The sequence below is a fragment of the Podospora pseudoanserina genome, chromosome 1, assembly GCF_035222485.1.
Source record: "Podospora pseudoanserina strain CBS 124.78 chromosome 1, whole genome shotgun sequence".
NCBI lineage: Eukaryota > Fungi > Ascomycota > Sordariomycetes > Sordariales > Podosporaceae > Podospora > Podospora pseudoanserina.
In genome coordinates this window covers 4,760,749-4,774,036 of record NC_085920.1, presented here as the reverse complement: position 1 = coordinate 4,774,036, position 13,288 = coordinate 4,760,749, and the positions used below count along the sequence as shown (strand labels likewise).

General features: G+C 53.0%; 5 protein-coding genes across 5 annotated transcripts; 3 read left to right on the top strand and 2 right to left on the bottom strand.

Moving 5' to 3' along the window:
• Nucleotides 1-691: 691 nt before the first annotated feature.
• QC764_113490 (uncharacterized protein) lies at nucleotides 692-1,802 on the top strand (the record flags this gene model as incomplete). The annotated part of the gene is made up of 2 exons (XM_062942602.1): nucleotides 692-1,200; nucleotides 1,255-1,802. The coding sequence occupies 2 exons, from the start codon at nucleotides 692-694 to the stop codon at nucleotides 1,637-1,639; spliced, it is 894 nt and encodes a 297-aa protein (XP_062805592.1). The 3' UTR covers nucleotides 1,640-1,802.
• Nucleotides 1,803-2,085: 283 nt separating this feature from the next.
• QC764_113500 (uncharacterized protein) lies at nucleotides 2,086-6,944 on the top strand. The gene is made up of 2 exons (XM_062942603.1): nucleotides 2,086-5,050; nucleotides 5,108-6,944. The coding sequence occupies exons 1-2, from the start codon at nucleotides 2,891-2,893 to the stop codon at nucleotides 6,575-6,577; spliced, it is 3,630 nt and encodes a 1,209-aa protein (XP_062805591.1). The 5' UTR covers nucleotides 2,086-2,890; the 3' UTR covers nucleotides 6,578-6,944.
• Nucleotides 6,934-7,643, bottom strand: QC764_113510 (uncharacterized protein; the record flags this gene model as incomplete). The annotated part of the gene is made up of 3 exons (XM_062942604.1): nucleotides 6,934-7,253; nucleotides 7,438-7,502; nucleotides 7,632-7,643. 3 exons carry the CDS (start codon nucleotides 7,641-7,643, stop codon nucleotides 7,034-7,036), a joined length of 297 nt encoding a protein of 98 aa, XP_062805590.1. The 3' UTR covers nucleotides 6,934-7,033.
• A 396-nt stretch (nucleotides 7,644-8,039) lies between these two features.
• On the bottom strand, nucleotides 8,040-10,891 carry VMA13 (H(+)-transporting V1 sector ATPase subunit H; the record flags this gene model as incomplete). The annotated part of the gene is made up of 3 exons (XM_062942605.1): nucleotides 9,416-10,891; nucleotides 8,708-9,236; nucleotides 8,040-8,655 (listed from the first exon to the last, which is right to left on the bottom strand). The coding sequence occupies exons 1-3, from the start codon at nucleotides 9,708-9,710 to the stop codon at nucleotides 8,040-8,042; spliced, it is 1,440 nt and encodes a 479-aa protein (XP_062805589.1). The 5' UTR covers nucleotides 9,711-10,891.
• QC764_113530 (uncharacterized protein) lies at nucleotides 9,927-12,962 on the top strand. Its single transcript, XM_062942606.1, has 3 exons — nucleotides 9,927-10,060; nucleotides 10,164-12,336; nucleotides 12,401-12,962. Exons 2-3 carry the CDS (start codon nucleotides 11,322-11,324, stop codon nucleotides 12,544-12,546), a joined length of 1,161 nt encoding a protein of 386 aa, XP_062805588.1. The 5' UTR covers nucleotides 9,927-10,060; nucleotides 10,164-11,321; the 3' UTR covers nucleotides 12,547-12,962.
• Nucleotides 12,963-13,288: the final 326 nt, after the last annotated feature.

The window sequence follows — 13,288 nt, the reverse complement described above, 5'->3', positions numbered from 1 at the left end:
AAGGGGGCCTTGTCATTGAATAGGCCGGGATGGTGTAACGAAGATGGGATCGATCGTGTGGAGCATTGATTGGTTTGTGTAATGGGAAATGGCACGACTTGAACGGGCAAAGAAACCAAGCATTGGGGTTTTCACGAGATGGGATTTGAGATTTTTCTTTTCCATGATCTGCTTTGGAAGGGAGATATCTATACGGCTTAATACTCGGGTTTTTTTTTCACATGCGTGGGTTAGGGTAGGATTCGATATGGTGCTAGGTCAGCAAGCAAGGCGGGTGTTGAGGGCTTGGTGTTGGCGTTTTCTCGAGTTACAGTATCTGAAGTATCCTATAGAATAGCAGGCACTGAAGTATCTAAATCAGCCAAACATTATGATATTCTCAATTACTTCCTCAAAGTGTTGATGTCCCATCTTAGAGCCAAAGTGGAGCCATGTTGGGAGCTTGGGCCACCAGCCGTCAAGGTATCAAAGTGGGGCTCTTGCCTTGTGGAATTTTTTTGGGAGCCAAGCAAAAGTTCATGAAGCTTCTCAATCTCATAAACCTTTCTTTTCATCAACCTCATTAACGCCTGACATAATATCCAGCGACTTTTTTTCTGCTGTTCCGTCAATCACACTCAGTTTACGAACCTTTCAACACAAACCACCACTTAGCAAATCCGGATCCGGACGGGCAAACAATTTCACCACCATGGGCAAACGCACCAAGCAGTACAAGAAGCTGATGCGGTCCTTCCAGATGCTCGGCTTCCGCGAGCCCTACCAGCTCCTCATGACGTCCGACATTGTTCTCGACACGATGAAGCTGGACCTGATGACCTTGTTCGAAAAGGCGCTGTCGACCAAGAGCCTCAAGCCGATGATAACGCAGTGCTGCATCCGGGCCATGTACGCGCGGAACAAGGAGCCGGGGGTGGCAGCGGCGATTGAGCGGGCAAAGACTTTTGAGAGGAGGAGGTGCGGGCACCTGATGGACGAGGACCCGCTGACGGAGAGGGAGTGTGTGATGGCGGTGGTGGACCCGAAGAGGAGGAACGAGAACAAGTTTCGGTATGTGGTTGCGACGCAGGACGAGATGCTGAGGGAGAAGCTGAGGGCTGTGGTGCCGACGCCGTTGATGTATGTCAAGAGGAGTGTGTTGATTTTGGAGCCGATGGCGGAGGCGAGTTTGAAGGTTAGGGAGCGGGAGGAGAAGGCCAAGTATGTGACCCTGGAGTTCTTTTGCGTGGTGATGGAAATGCTGACTGGGTGTAGGTTTATGAGCGGTATTACGAGAGGGGCGCATAAGAGGAAGAGAGTGGATGATGAGGATCAGTCTGGGAGTGATGAGGAGGATGATAAGGAAAAGGGCAAGAGTTCGACACAGGGTGAGGACGACAAGCCGAAGAAGAAGAAGAAGAACTACGGCAAGAAGGGACCGAACCCATTAGCGGTCAAAAAGGCAAAGAAGGTTACGGATGGGCAGAAGGAGCAAAGGCCTAGGAAAGAGGAGACAGAAGCGCCGGCTGCGGAGGTAGCGGGCGAGCACAAGGCCAAGAGGAAAAGAAGGAAAAAGGCTACGACTGGTAAGGGCGCTAGTGATAAGGAGATCTCGGCCGCGGTTGATGCTGCGATCGCGGGTGCGGATATGCAGGACTGAGAGGACGATGCCAGGCTGTATAGGCCTGCAATAGGCCCGTGGCTGACATAGACTTCTGGCATCACATGGGCGAAAGATGTATTGACTTTGATGTATTAACTAGGGTTTTGTTGGCATAGATGCTAGCATAATAACAATTGTATTTGGCATCTGGAGCACGTGCTAGTTTGCGTGTGAATGGCATATGGCTCAGGGTGACATGTCAACCGGAGTTGAATGGGGGACTGCGGAAGCGGAAGCACCGGATGTACACCGGCCTGCCTACGCAAGAGGATGATGCGGGGTCAGTGTTGGTCAACAGGATGGTGCAGTTCGTTGAAGTCGGCTGCTGAGCCGTTGGGATCTGGCAGGTCTGGAATGCAGCCAGATTCAGTACACGTACGTATAAACCCCCCCCGGTCCCGTCAAGTGCTCGTACTTGTTCGTGAGATATATCAACTGTTACATTTTCATCTTAACAAACTTTTGGATGCCGCCTATGGCAGGAAACGGGGAATTGACACGCTGCATGCGCGCTGCAGCCAAGTGCAAACCCGCTAAATGGGCCGTGGGGTGGATGGACATCTGACGACCTCCGCCCCGCTGTGAAGGCGTCGTCACCGGCGAAGTTCTAGCGTCGTTCGACGCTGTTCGCTCAGTGGTGGGACAGAGCCAACCCCACCAAAATTCTGCACCTGTCTTATCGGAAATGCCAAGTTAGACCCAAGCTGCAACCGTCTTGCCGTGTGTCGTCTTGGGCTCGCATTTGTCTGTTCAACAAATTTTCGAAAAGCTCATGAGATTTCCTCTTGTTGACTTCTTTCCAACCTTGCAGTTCGATCTGTAATTGAAGATCCCTCTTCTGGGCCTCATTCACGGTTGGCGTACCCAGAGGGAAGAGAAACGAAACAGCCCCCCAGACAGGTTGTTGACGTGACGCGACCCCGTTCCGTCATCGAGAAAAAAAAAGACCAGAGGGCCCCCTGTCAGCCCCTGTGTTTGGTGAACGGGCACTAATTCAGGGTGCGCGCAACTTTAACTTGACCTCCCATCTTGAGTTGCCTCGACTCGTCCGTCCGCTCCCGCAGCTCCCGATTGAAACAAAGACGACTTTGTTCTACCGAGAACACACAACACCCCTGATCAACCCTCTCACGTGTCCAAAAGTACACAAGTTTTGGCAGTCGTACGCGTTTGCGACTCCTCTTCCGAATACCACCGTCGATCACGATTTGATTCTGTACCCGTTTAACCCGCCCCCCTGAACCAGCCATGCCGGGAGTTGACGGGCCCTCGGCTGGTAACGACCAGAACGGCCCGTCCCCAACGACGACCACGAAAGATGCGCCGCCAGCTTCGAAACCAGCTGTCGAGCTCGACGACTTTGGATTGCCGATAAGAAAGTATGTCCCGCCACCGGTTGAAATGAGCGAGGGAAGTGATGGCGGGGATGTCGCAACAAGTGCGAATGGATCCAAGAGTCCACAGATGGGCGCGACAACCGTGCAAGATGACGGTCTGTGGCGCATAGAGAACGGAGGGAAGGCAGGTCAGTCTGTTGCGGGGTCCACAAAAGCAAAGTCGAACGGCATTAGGAAGGGGGAAGAATCAGGCAGCGACGATGAGTTCAAGGATGCTGTTTCCCAGCGGGGGGGCGTGGATGAAAAGAAGAAGGAACCTGGTGCATCGTCGGTCACATTCTCAAAGGAGTTGGACCAGAGCAGCAAAGCGACCCCAACCGGAGCACCAGCACAAACCTCCACCGGACTCGATTCCGAGCCTGCCGCTATCAAGGGTGGAGAAGAAGATTCAGAGAGAACGAAGAACGAGACAGTGGATCAGGCTGTCCAGGAGACCAAGAATCCACAAGGCCACCAGAGGAACAAGTCGAGCGTCGCAAACATGCTCGCTGAAGCCTCAGAGTACTCGCATCAGCAGCTCACTGCCAAGCAGCCTGAAAAGGTACAAGGTGACGACGATGGGTGGCAAACCATGCCTGCCTATGCTCCGTATGATATCTACGACGATGATAACAGGCTCATCGCTAAGGAATACCACGAAGAGGATGACGACCAAAAATACGGCTATGGCAATTTGGGTGGAGCTGGTAAAGGGTATACCAAAGTCTTGGTAGACGACGATGCCGAATCTGCGACTAGCATGGACGAGAACACACAGTACCTATTTCAAGGCCGCAACGCTGCTGGAACCAGTATCACGGAGGATGAGGAAAACCAGCGTGACGCTGTCAGCCAGTTGCAAGCCACCAAGGATTTGCTGACAGAGGGTCAGAGAATCGCATATGTAGGCCTTACCAGACTGGAGCTCTCAGCCATGGTCAAGACAGTGGAGGAGTCTATCGGAGTCTCGTCCAAGAGCAAAAAGCATGTCGCCACGGCTGCAGAGAGCATGCAAATGTGGAGCCAGAAGATGATGATTCGGCTCTATTCGCACATGGATATCAGTTCGGATGAGCAGGTCATGATTGAACAGTTGAGCGCCCATGGGGTCATTCCAGCAGACTTGACGCCTGTTTTGATGGCGAACGCTCGTGTGAAGAACCCAATGGCGGAGGAGAAGGAGAAATGGACGTCGACCAGCTCGAGGCCTTCCCGTGCTGCTTCGCTCGTCACCACCAACTCGGACGACACTGCAGAACCTCCACCGCCGTACTCGAGTAACAACGAATCGGAGCTCGCTGGGCCTGTCCAGGTGCCCTCTCAGATGTCGACGGCGCAAAAGATTGATATCGACATCAGGTGGACGGTTCTGTGTGATCTGTTCCTTGTGCTGATTGCGGACTCCATCTACGATTCGAGGGCCAGGGTGCTGCTGGAAAGGGTGGCGAAGGACTTGGAAATCAGCTGGCTCGATATTTGCAGATTCGAGAAGAAGGTGACGGATGCGCTGGAAATGCAACAGAGTGCTGAGAAGGAGAACTGGGATGAAACAGAGCACATGGAAAATCGCCGGCAGCGCGCTTTGACAAAGCGCTATGCCATGATGGGCCTTGCTACGGTTGGCGGCGGCTTGATTATTGGGTTATCTGCGGGATTGGCGGCTCCTATGATCGGTACCGGTCTAGCAGCGGGGTTTTCGGCGATTGGTGTCGGTGGGACAACCGCGTTTCTTAGTGGCGTCGGAGGTGCTGCTATCATCACGTCGACTGCAGCGGCGTCGGGAAGCATTGTTGGTGTCAGAGCTGCTAACCGGAGAACCGGAGCTGTCAAGACTTTCGAGTACAGACCGCTGAACAACAACAAGAGAGTGAACCTCATCGTCACTGTCTCCGGATGGATGACGGGCAAGGTCGACGACGTACGGTTGCCGTTTAGTACTGTAGACCCAGTCATGGGTGATATATACTCGGTGTTGTGGGAGCCAGAAATGTTGACCAGTATGGGTGACACCATCAACATTCTGGCAACAGAGGTAGGTTTAGCAAAAGCAGGAGAGGGGGGGGAATCTCTGCTGACACAGGTGATGTAGGCTCTCACACAAGGTCTTCAGCAGGTCCTTGCCAGCACGTTCCTGGCAGCCCTGATGTCTGGTCTCCAGATCCCTGTCATTCTCACCAAGCTCTCCTATCTGATCGACAACCCATGGACCGTGTCTCTCGACCGTGCCAACATGGCCGGTCTCATTCTGGCAGATTCGCTCATTGACCGCAACTTGGGTACTCGTCCCGTGACACTGGTCGGGTACTCCCTCGGCAGCCGCGTCATCTTCTCTTGCTTGAAGGAGCTCGCCAAAAAGGGCGCCTTCGGCCTGGTGCAAAATGTCTACCTGTTTGGAAGCCCCATCGTCGTCAACGCCGACGAGTACCTGCGGGCTCGCTCGGTGGTGTCAGGGCGCTTCGTCAGCGGATACAACAGAAATGACTGGATTCTTGGGTACCTGTTCCGCCTGACCAACGGCGGGATCAGGCGCGTCGCAGGGCTGGCGCCGATTGAGGGCATCCATGGGCTTGAAAACATGGATGTGTCTGAATGGGTTGTCGGACATATGGATTACCGTACCGCTATGCCCCGTTTGCTTCGTGAGTGCGGGTGGTTGGTGGAGAGCGACGAGTTCACCGAAATCGAAGACCCAGACCCGGATAACCACCAGGAACGGCAGCGCGAGCTCATCAACGAGATCGAGGAGGCGAGAAAAGAGCTGGAGAGGGAGGGGAAGTCGAATGAGAAGAAGAGTCGGTTTAGCTTGTTTGGCAGGAAGCAGAAGCTGCAGAAGCAGGAGTGGGAGGTGTATGAGGATTCTTCCAAGACAGGTGGTGCCAAGTCTAGCGGCAAGACGGAGGACAAGGAGGGGAATAACCATGGAGTGTTGTTTGACGTGGACGCTCTTCGTGCCGAGCTGGCTAAGGAGGCGGCCAGCAGCAAGCAGAATGGTCAGAGCGTGGATGAGGAGGTGCTGCAGGTGAAGGAGATTAAGAGTACGCTGCCGCCTATGAAGCTGGATTCGTCACGGACTAGGGGGGGCAGTTTGAGGGAGAGCAAGAGTTATGATGCTGTTCCGTCTGGGTTTGGATCTCCGAGCAGGAATGGGGGATCGGATGAGTACCGCTCGGCGGCATCACCACCGGCGTATCAGGGGTACTCTAGCACTTCTGTGGGCGGCGGCAAGCAAGACAGTAGCTATTACCCGGCGTATGGTGGCGGTGGTGGATTTGGGGACGATGATGATGGGATACAAATGACGTTTGATACTGGGATTGATGATCGCAAGTCTTCCTCGACGACCGCGGCAATAACAACAACAACAACAACAACAACATCAACGTCAACGAGTAGGGGAATGGACTACAGCGGCATCAATAATAACAACAGTCATGAGCCACCCCGCCCGGAACTGAGAGGCTCGCAAACCCTCCCGAATATCGCGTTGGCGGATCCATGGGCGGACTACGAGGACGATGATTTTGGGAAGGAGAAGGAGATTGAGATGACTTTTGCGTAGTTGGATGTTTGTTGGGTTAGGAGAGAAACATTGAGGTATTGGTAGAAGACATGAAGGAGGATATAATTGTTTTGTGAAAGCATTGCGTTTTTTTGTCACATGGATGAACTGGGCGGGCATAGCGTGGTAGGGAAGTTGGCAGGTTGGTTAATGGGGGCGGCAGTGGTGGGATATAGGTTAGTTTAAGGGAAAGAAGAAAGAAGAGATGTTAATGAAGTGATATATATTTACAAGAACAGACGAGGCTAGGTTACTTAGACAAAAGGAGCGAATGATGACAGATATCCAGTGAGCGGTAGCAAACATGAAGATAGTAGTAGCATCACAACACACAACAATAAAGCGTGGGCCGATCTTTTGAATTGGGTGTTGTCTTGATTATTCTGCCCTCTCTCTCTATAGGTCTCGTCTATAGGCGCGCAACATTGGGTGGGTGGGGTGTTGTAGTTGTTTTGATCAGCGACGAATCTCAAAACCCTCCTCTCCCTCCACCACATCCCGATCTTCCTTGTCGAGTTTGACAACCTGGGAGCCTCTCGGCCCCTTGTCCACCTCTTTGAGGAACTTGGAGAGGGCGTCCTCCGCCCCCTGAGCCTCGCCCTCGACCTTGTTGTTGTCTGTGTTTCGGACCCAGCCGGTGAGCTTGTGCTCGGCTGCGCGGCCGCGGGTGAAGTATCTACCATGGATGTATATATCAGCTTCCAGCTATTCGAAATCTTTTTGTAGCAGACACTACCGGGGGTGATAAGAGGAAGCCAGGTCGAGAAAGAAAAAAAAGAAACATACCGAAATCCAACTCCTGTTCATTTCAAAAAAAAAAAAAAAAAAAATAACCATGTTAACCAGACAATATCTACTACAGTAATCGGGCGACATGGTATATTAACCAACCTTGCACCATCCCCCCATGAGCAAGGAAATAAACCTAAGAACCATCATCATCGTGTTAGCCAGACCTTTGATATGAGAGAGACAGACAGGGCGAGGCCAGACAAGGTGGGGAGACTGGCCCCTCCATCAATCACGCCCAGATGATAAGACGGGACGAACTTACTCTTTTAACCATTTTGAGAAATCTAGATTTCTCTTATTTTTCTGATTGTTTTTTCGTCTTTTACTAGCAACACCGCTATGTAGATTCTAGTAACTCAATCAATTTAGGTGTGTAGAGCAATGACTAATCGATAAAGAATGGAAGTGAGGCTAGTGATGTCATCGGCCAAGACATGACTTGGATGCAGATGAGAGCTCCGATAAGATAAGGAATGTCCCCCCTTTCTTTCAACAACTCACCCCTTTTATCATGTCAATCAGAGATGACTACCAACAAACAAACACGGCAGGTATACAGGTGCATTCAGTACATTCATGATGAAGCTATAAAAAAGCCCGTCTAAGAAAACCCTTGCCCGTTGCCCAATGCTCGCCCTCAACTCAACATACACCACAATTCAACCTCCCCCTATTTCGTATCAAAGCTGTACTGCAACCAACCACCCAAGGCACGCAAACTTTCCCACCGTACATTCTCGTCCGCCTCCCCCATCAGCTCCATCACCCTCGTCTTTAAACCAAGTTTCTCCAGCTGGCCCCTCTTCTCGGGCACCTCACGCACCAAACACCCAACATCATTGCACGCAATCGCCAGCACCGACTTGTCGTCCTCCCATGGCTGCTTCATAATATCCACCAGCTTGCGGATAAGCGCGCCGTTCTCGTAGTCTAGAATCTTGCGGGCGTTCTCGGCCCAGAAAACTGTGTTGCGGTGGGGTGGGGACCAGTGCAGACGGCCAGAGTTGACTTCGCCTACATACTCGTCAAAGGTGGTCTTGGTTTTGGTGTACTCCTCGAGCAGCTCGCGGAGCCGGTCCAGATCTTCTCTCAGATCGGGGTCGTTGAACTGTCTCGTTTTGAGGGTCTCCAAAAGGGTTGGGAGGCGGGCAAGCACTGCGATGGCAAGCAGCGTGTTTTGATTAGCGGTGAGGATGTTGAGGAGGGTGGAGAGGAGTAGACGGGTGGTCTTCTCCTTGGGGGAGAGTCGGAGAAGCTGGGTGTAAAGAGCGATGAAGTCGTATTCCCTGGGTCAGTTAGCACTACCGAACAACATGTGACAGACAGGCATCGCCTTACTTGTTGAGATCATCGCCAATATCGGCAGCCTCAAAGCTGAGCTGCCAGATGACTAACAGCACATGGTAAAGCAACTGAAGACCGACCCCTCCACTGAGAGAGCCCTCAAAGCCGCTTCTAGAGGGATTCGTTGTCCCACTCCAGAGGCTGGCCGTGGCGTCACCACCGCTGCCAATACCCGCTGCCGCTCGTAGAATCTTCACCAGGGGGGCCACAGTCTCGCTCCGCTGCTCCCAAAACTGCGCCCTGGGAACACGACCATACAAAAGTGATGAGTACTCTTGCACACCGATATCCTGAAGACCTGCGTCGGAATTCGTTGTGAGGGACGAGAGATAACTGTAGATGAGGGGGAGGGCCTTGGAGGCGGCCTGGGACTCGTCTCTGGAACCAGCCATGAGACTGACAAGCACAGTCGATGTCAGAAGCGGGATCGGATCGTCTGTTACAGTTCTGTGGCCGAGAAGAGGATTGAAATGTTGGTAGGGATCGCCAGTCTTAGCAAGTGCTTTGGAGAGCGCGGGGACGGCTAGCAAGATGGATTCTAGGTTAGCTAGAGCACTTTGCAATACAGGGTACAGTTCTGAAAGATGACAGAATCCATGTCGGGCATCGTCCTGGAGGAGTTGCTTTCTGCCACGGAAAGAAGGGGCCATCAGATTTCACATGGGAAGCTGTGATGGCTCGGCGTGGGAAAGGACGACATACTTGTGAGGAGGTCGTTCAGGAGGACGAGGATATACTGGACCACATCCTGGCGCTTGGCGGCCAATTCCAACACACTCTTCTTCCCTGATCCTCCCACGAACAGGGCGCTATATCCCTCCAGATCGGACTCGATTGTATGTTTGCGCACGTCTTTCTTGACCTTATCGACGGAGCGGATGCGAGCGAGCTGCTCCTCGGTCAGGGTTCCTGCGCGCACGGCGCCATCCCAGGGAATCGGTCGCTGACGGATGTTACTTTGCAGCGAGGCCAGATACGTCGGTGGATCGAGCGACATGGTGCAGGCAACCGTGGGTATCAAATGGTGAAGTCGGGAATGTCAATGTGGGAGCTTGGACTTCGAGGTTGGCATGAAGCTCTCAGCAGCTGGGAGCGGGCCAACCCAAGTTACGTAACTGCGCCAGTGGGCTTGGCGTCGCTGGGTGAGGCGTGGACGTCTCTCTTGCAGCTGTCCGCGCCGTCAACCGAACCAACGCCCAACACTCGATCCTGTCAAGGCAGCAGGCCTTTCAATTGCTACTATCTTTACGAGAAGCAAACTGGCGCCAACCTTTATTAAAATTGTCTATCTACTCCGTGCGAATCCAGGATATCCAAATCCTGTTCTCAGCTTGGCCAACCTGACAGGTAAATAACAGTTCTCTTATAAGTGGGATTTCCAAGTCGTTGATATACCGCAGATATATATATATATAATACGGCGTCACTCACTCATACATCACGTGTCTAGTAAATCGAATATGTTGGTGTCTCCTCTTCACTGCCATGGCCAAGGCCTCTGGCTGATGGGGACGGGGTCTTGCACATGCGCGCGCAACGGGATGTTGCAAGGATCATGCGATAAGTGATAATCGTCCAGTGAGCCAAGATGGCGGGGCCTGAGTGGTAAACAGTGGACGTCACCATCAAAAGGGGCACGGAAGGGGGAGCTCTAAAAAGCAGGGCAACAAGCCAAACCAGCTCCTGTCTGTCGGACATGGATTGGGGCTGTTTGACCGCTGGACAGGTACACAGGCACCTCCTGCGGGCTGCCAGCTCACTCACGCATATTCCCCCATCCATGCAATACCCGAGCCGGACCTACAGGACCGAGGCGCTGTTGTAGGTCAAAGATCTAGATCGGCCGAGAAAACGCTTGCGTAAAAGAAGCAGGACCCTGAACACGATGCAGAAAGGAGGGGAAGAGGAAGAAGGATCCGTTACAAAACGATGGGTCAGGTCCAACCAAGGGTGCAAGGGGAGAGAAAGATGACGAGAGGTGGGCGTGAAAACCGAGAGGCTGGGTGACAGTGGGTGGATTGGTCCTGACAGCTTCGGTTCGTGGGGAGGTTGGGAACACAACCCACACTGAGCCCGACCACTGTCACCTCACCCAGCCATTTCCAATTCGCGACTTTTGCAATAAATCCCGCCAAACTGCATTCCCCGCCCGGTTTTCCTCCCAGTCCGTTTCCCCAAGTTCTAGGCATTCTTTTCCCCTGGGATTTTTCCTTCTTTTGCATCTTGCACTGTCTCACCACACCATTGACAAGAGAGCTGCTTTGAAGCTCCATTCAAGGTGTTATCGCAAGCTATCTTGAGCGGGTCTGTCACCAAGAGTCGACTTACACGCATCTCGTCGCCGAACTCAGACCCCCAAACGGACAGGAGGATCACGAGCGAGAAGCTGTTTTACACGACATCCACGACTTTACGATTTGGCAAATTGTCATTCATTGGATTGCGCCGAGCAGGATCGCGTCGACATTGAGAATTTTTCCCGGCCTCACAAGCTATCGGCGCCATCTCACCGCTCCGGCGGGCTTTCAATCACTTTTGCGGTCATCATCACCGGAACACACATCAAGCGACCAACTTCCCGAGACAGTCTCTCAGCTCGCTCCCCAAAATGTTGCGGCTCTGGCTTTTCCTAGCCGGCCCGGCCGCTGCGATCCCCTTCAACAACGGTTTATACGCCGCTGGTTATGGCTATCTCATTCAGCGCGACGGCTGCCCAGTACCATGCGGTTACCAAAACCAGTACTGCTGCGACACCAACTCAGCATGCGTCACCAACAACGGGATAGCAGCCTGCACACCGGCTGCGGGAGCAGGCGGTGGAGTGGCCTGGTACACGACAACCTGGACTGAGACCAAGACTTATACCAAAACATGGCAATCCGTCATTCCAGCTGCGACCGGTGTCAGCGGCGCCGACTGCATTCCCGAGGCCGGCAGCGGGTGGATTGCCTGCGGTTCGATCTGCTGCGACTCTTGGCAATACTGCCAACACGCCGGGCAGTGTATGGCCAACCCCGGTGCTGGCCCCGGAGGCGTGGTTATCGTGACAAACACCAACACTGCCGTGCAAACCGTCACCACCCAGTTCAGCGCGCCATTTCGCGTTACTAGCGGCACCGCGACAACGACGAACTCGGCTGGTGGAGCTATTCAGACGGGGGATGACGCGGAACCAGTGGAGGGCGGTACAGCCGGTGGCTTGAGCCCCGGTGCCATCGCCGGTATCGTCATTGGCTCCATCGCCGGTGTCGCCCTTCTCCTCGCCATCTGCGCTTGCTGCGTCGTCAGGGGTCTTTGGCACGGTGTCATGGCCATTCTTGGGTTCGGCAAGAAGGACAAGAGAACAAAGGAGACCATAATCGAGGAAGAGCGCTACACCCGCCGCGGATCCTCGCACGCCGGGCGCACCAACCACGGTTCGTGGTATGGCGGCCGACCTAGCACAGTATCATCGCGAAAGGACAAAAAGAGCGGCGCCGGCCTGTTGGGGATGGGAGCCGCGCTTGGCACTCTTGCGTTGCTGCTCGGATTGAAGAAGGATAAGAAGAAGAGAGCCCCGGTCAACAGCAGGAGTGATATCAGCAGCAGCTACTACTCTGATGTTTACACAAACGATAGTCCTAGTACGTTTTCTCCCTGACCCCCTTCCACACCATTTGCAAATGAATCACTAACAACCCCAACTAGGCTCCCTCAGCAGCGACAGACGAACCCGCCGATCCCACCGCCATAGCAGGCAAGGGAGCAGGGTAACGAGGACGACCACGACACGTGTATCCCGTGCCCCGTCGGCGAGGTCGGCCAGATCACCAAGGAGGTCTCCCCCGCGGTGATGATTGAGCTTATTCTCATTACCTCCGATTTTTACCCTTGCCATCTTTTCAGAGATTCAAGGGAGAAAAATAAACACAACCCTAATGGATCTTTTTTTCTTTCCGACGAGCAACACGAAGTCGACTTGTACATATTAAGCCCCTTGCACACACACACACATCGCCCCTTTTGCCCCTTCTGCACCTGTGTTTTACTCTTGCAATTTTGTTTGTTCTACGCTGGGGATATAGAGTTTTGGTTGTATTTGTGTGTGATTTTTGAAACCTGACCCTTTTTTTGGTATGGGATGGGATGATGGGTGGCTTATATTCAGCACTGGCGTTTTGGGCGTTGTCGAGAAGCAAGCAAGCCATGCGAGAGGGAAAGGGAGGGGGGCTTTGCTCAGGGAATGGAGATGTGGTATGAAGTTATGTAGAGGAACTGAAGAAATGAAAATGAGATGATGTGAATTCTGATATCTGTATAACGAGCCTGCTGAATGTGTTGAGTGAATGTAAACGAGAGATAAATGTAACTGGTCTTACGGTGGTACTGTTTCTTTGAATGGTATTTCTTTTTAATATAGCAAACCATCCGAATAACTTCGTCCCTGGCCGCATCGTCTCTCCACCCGAAGAGTCTGAACTATATATACAACATAACGCTACCAAGCGCGGGGATAAGCTAGGCTTTTGGCAACGGTGGAGCGTGGTGATCTAAGTTGACGAAAGCAACACTGCCAAACCAAAGACCTGGATGGTA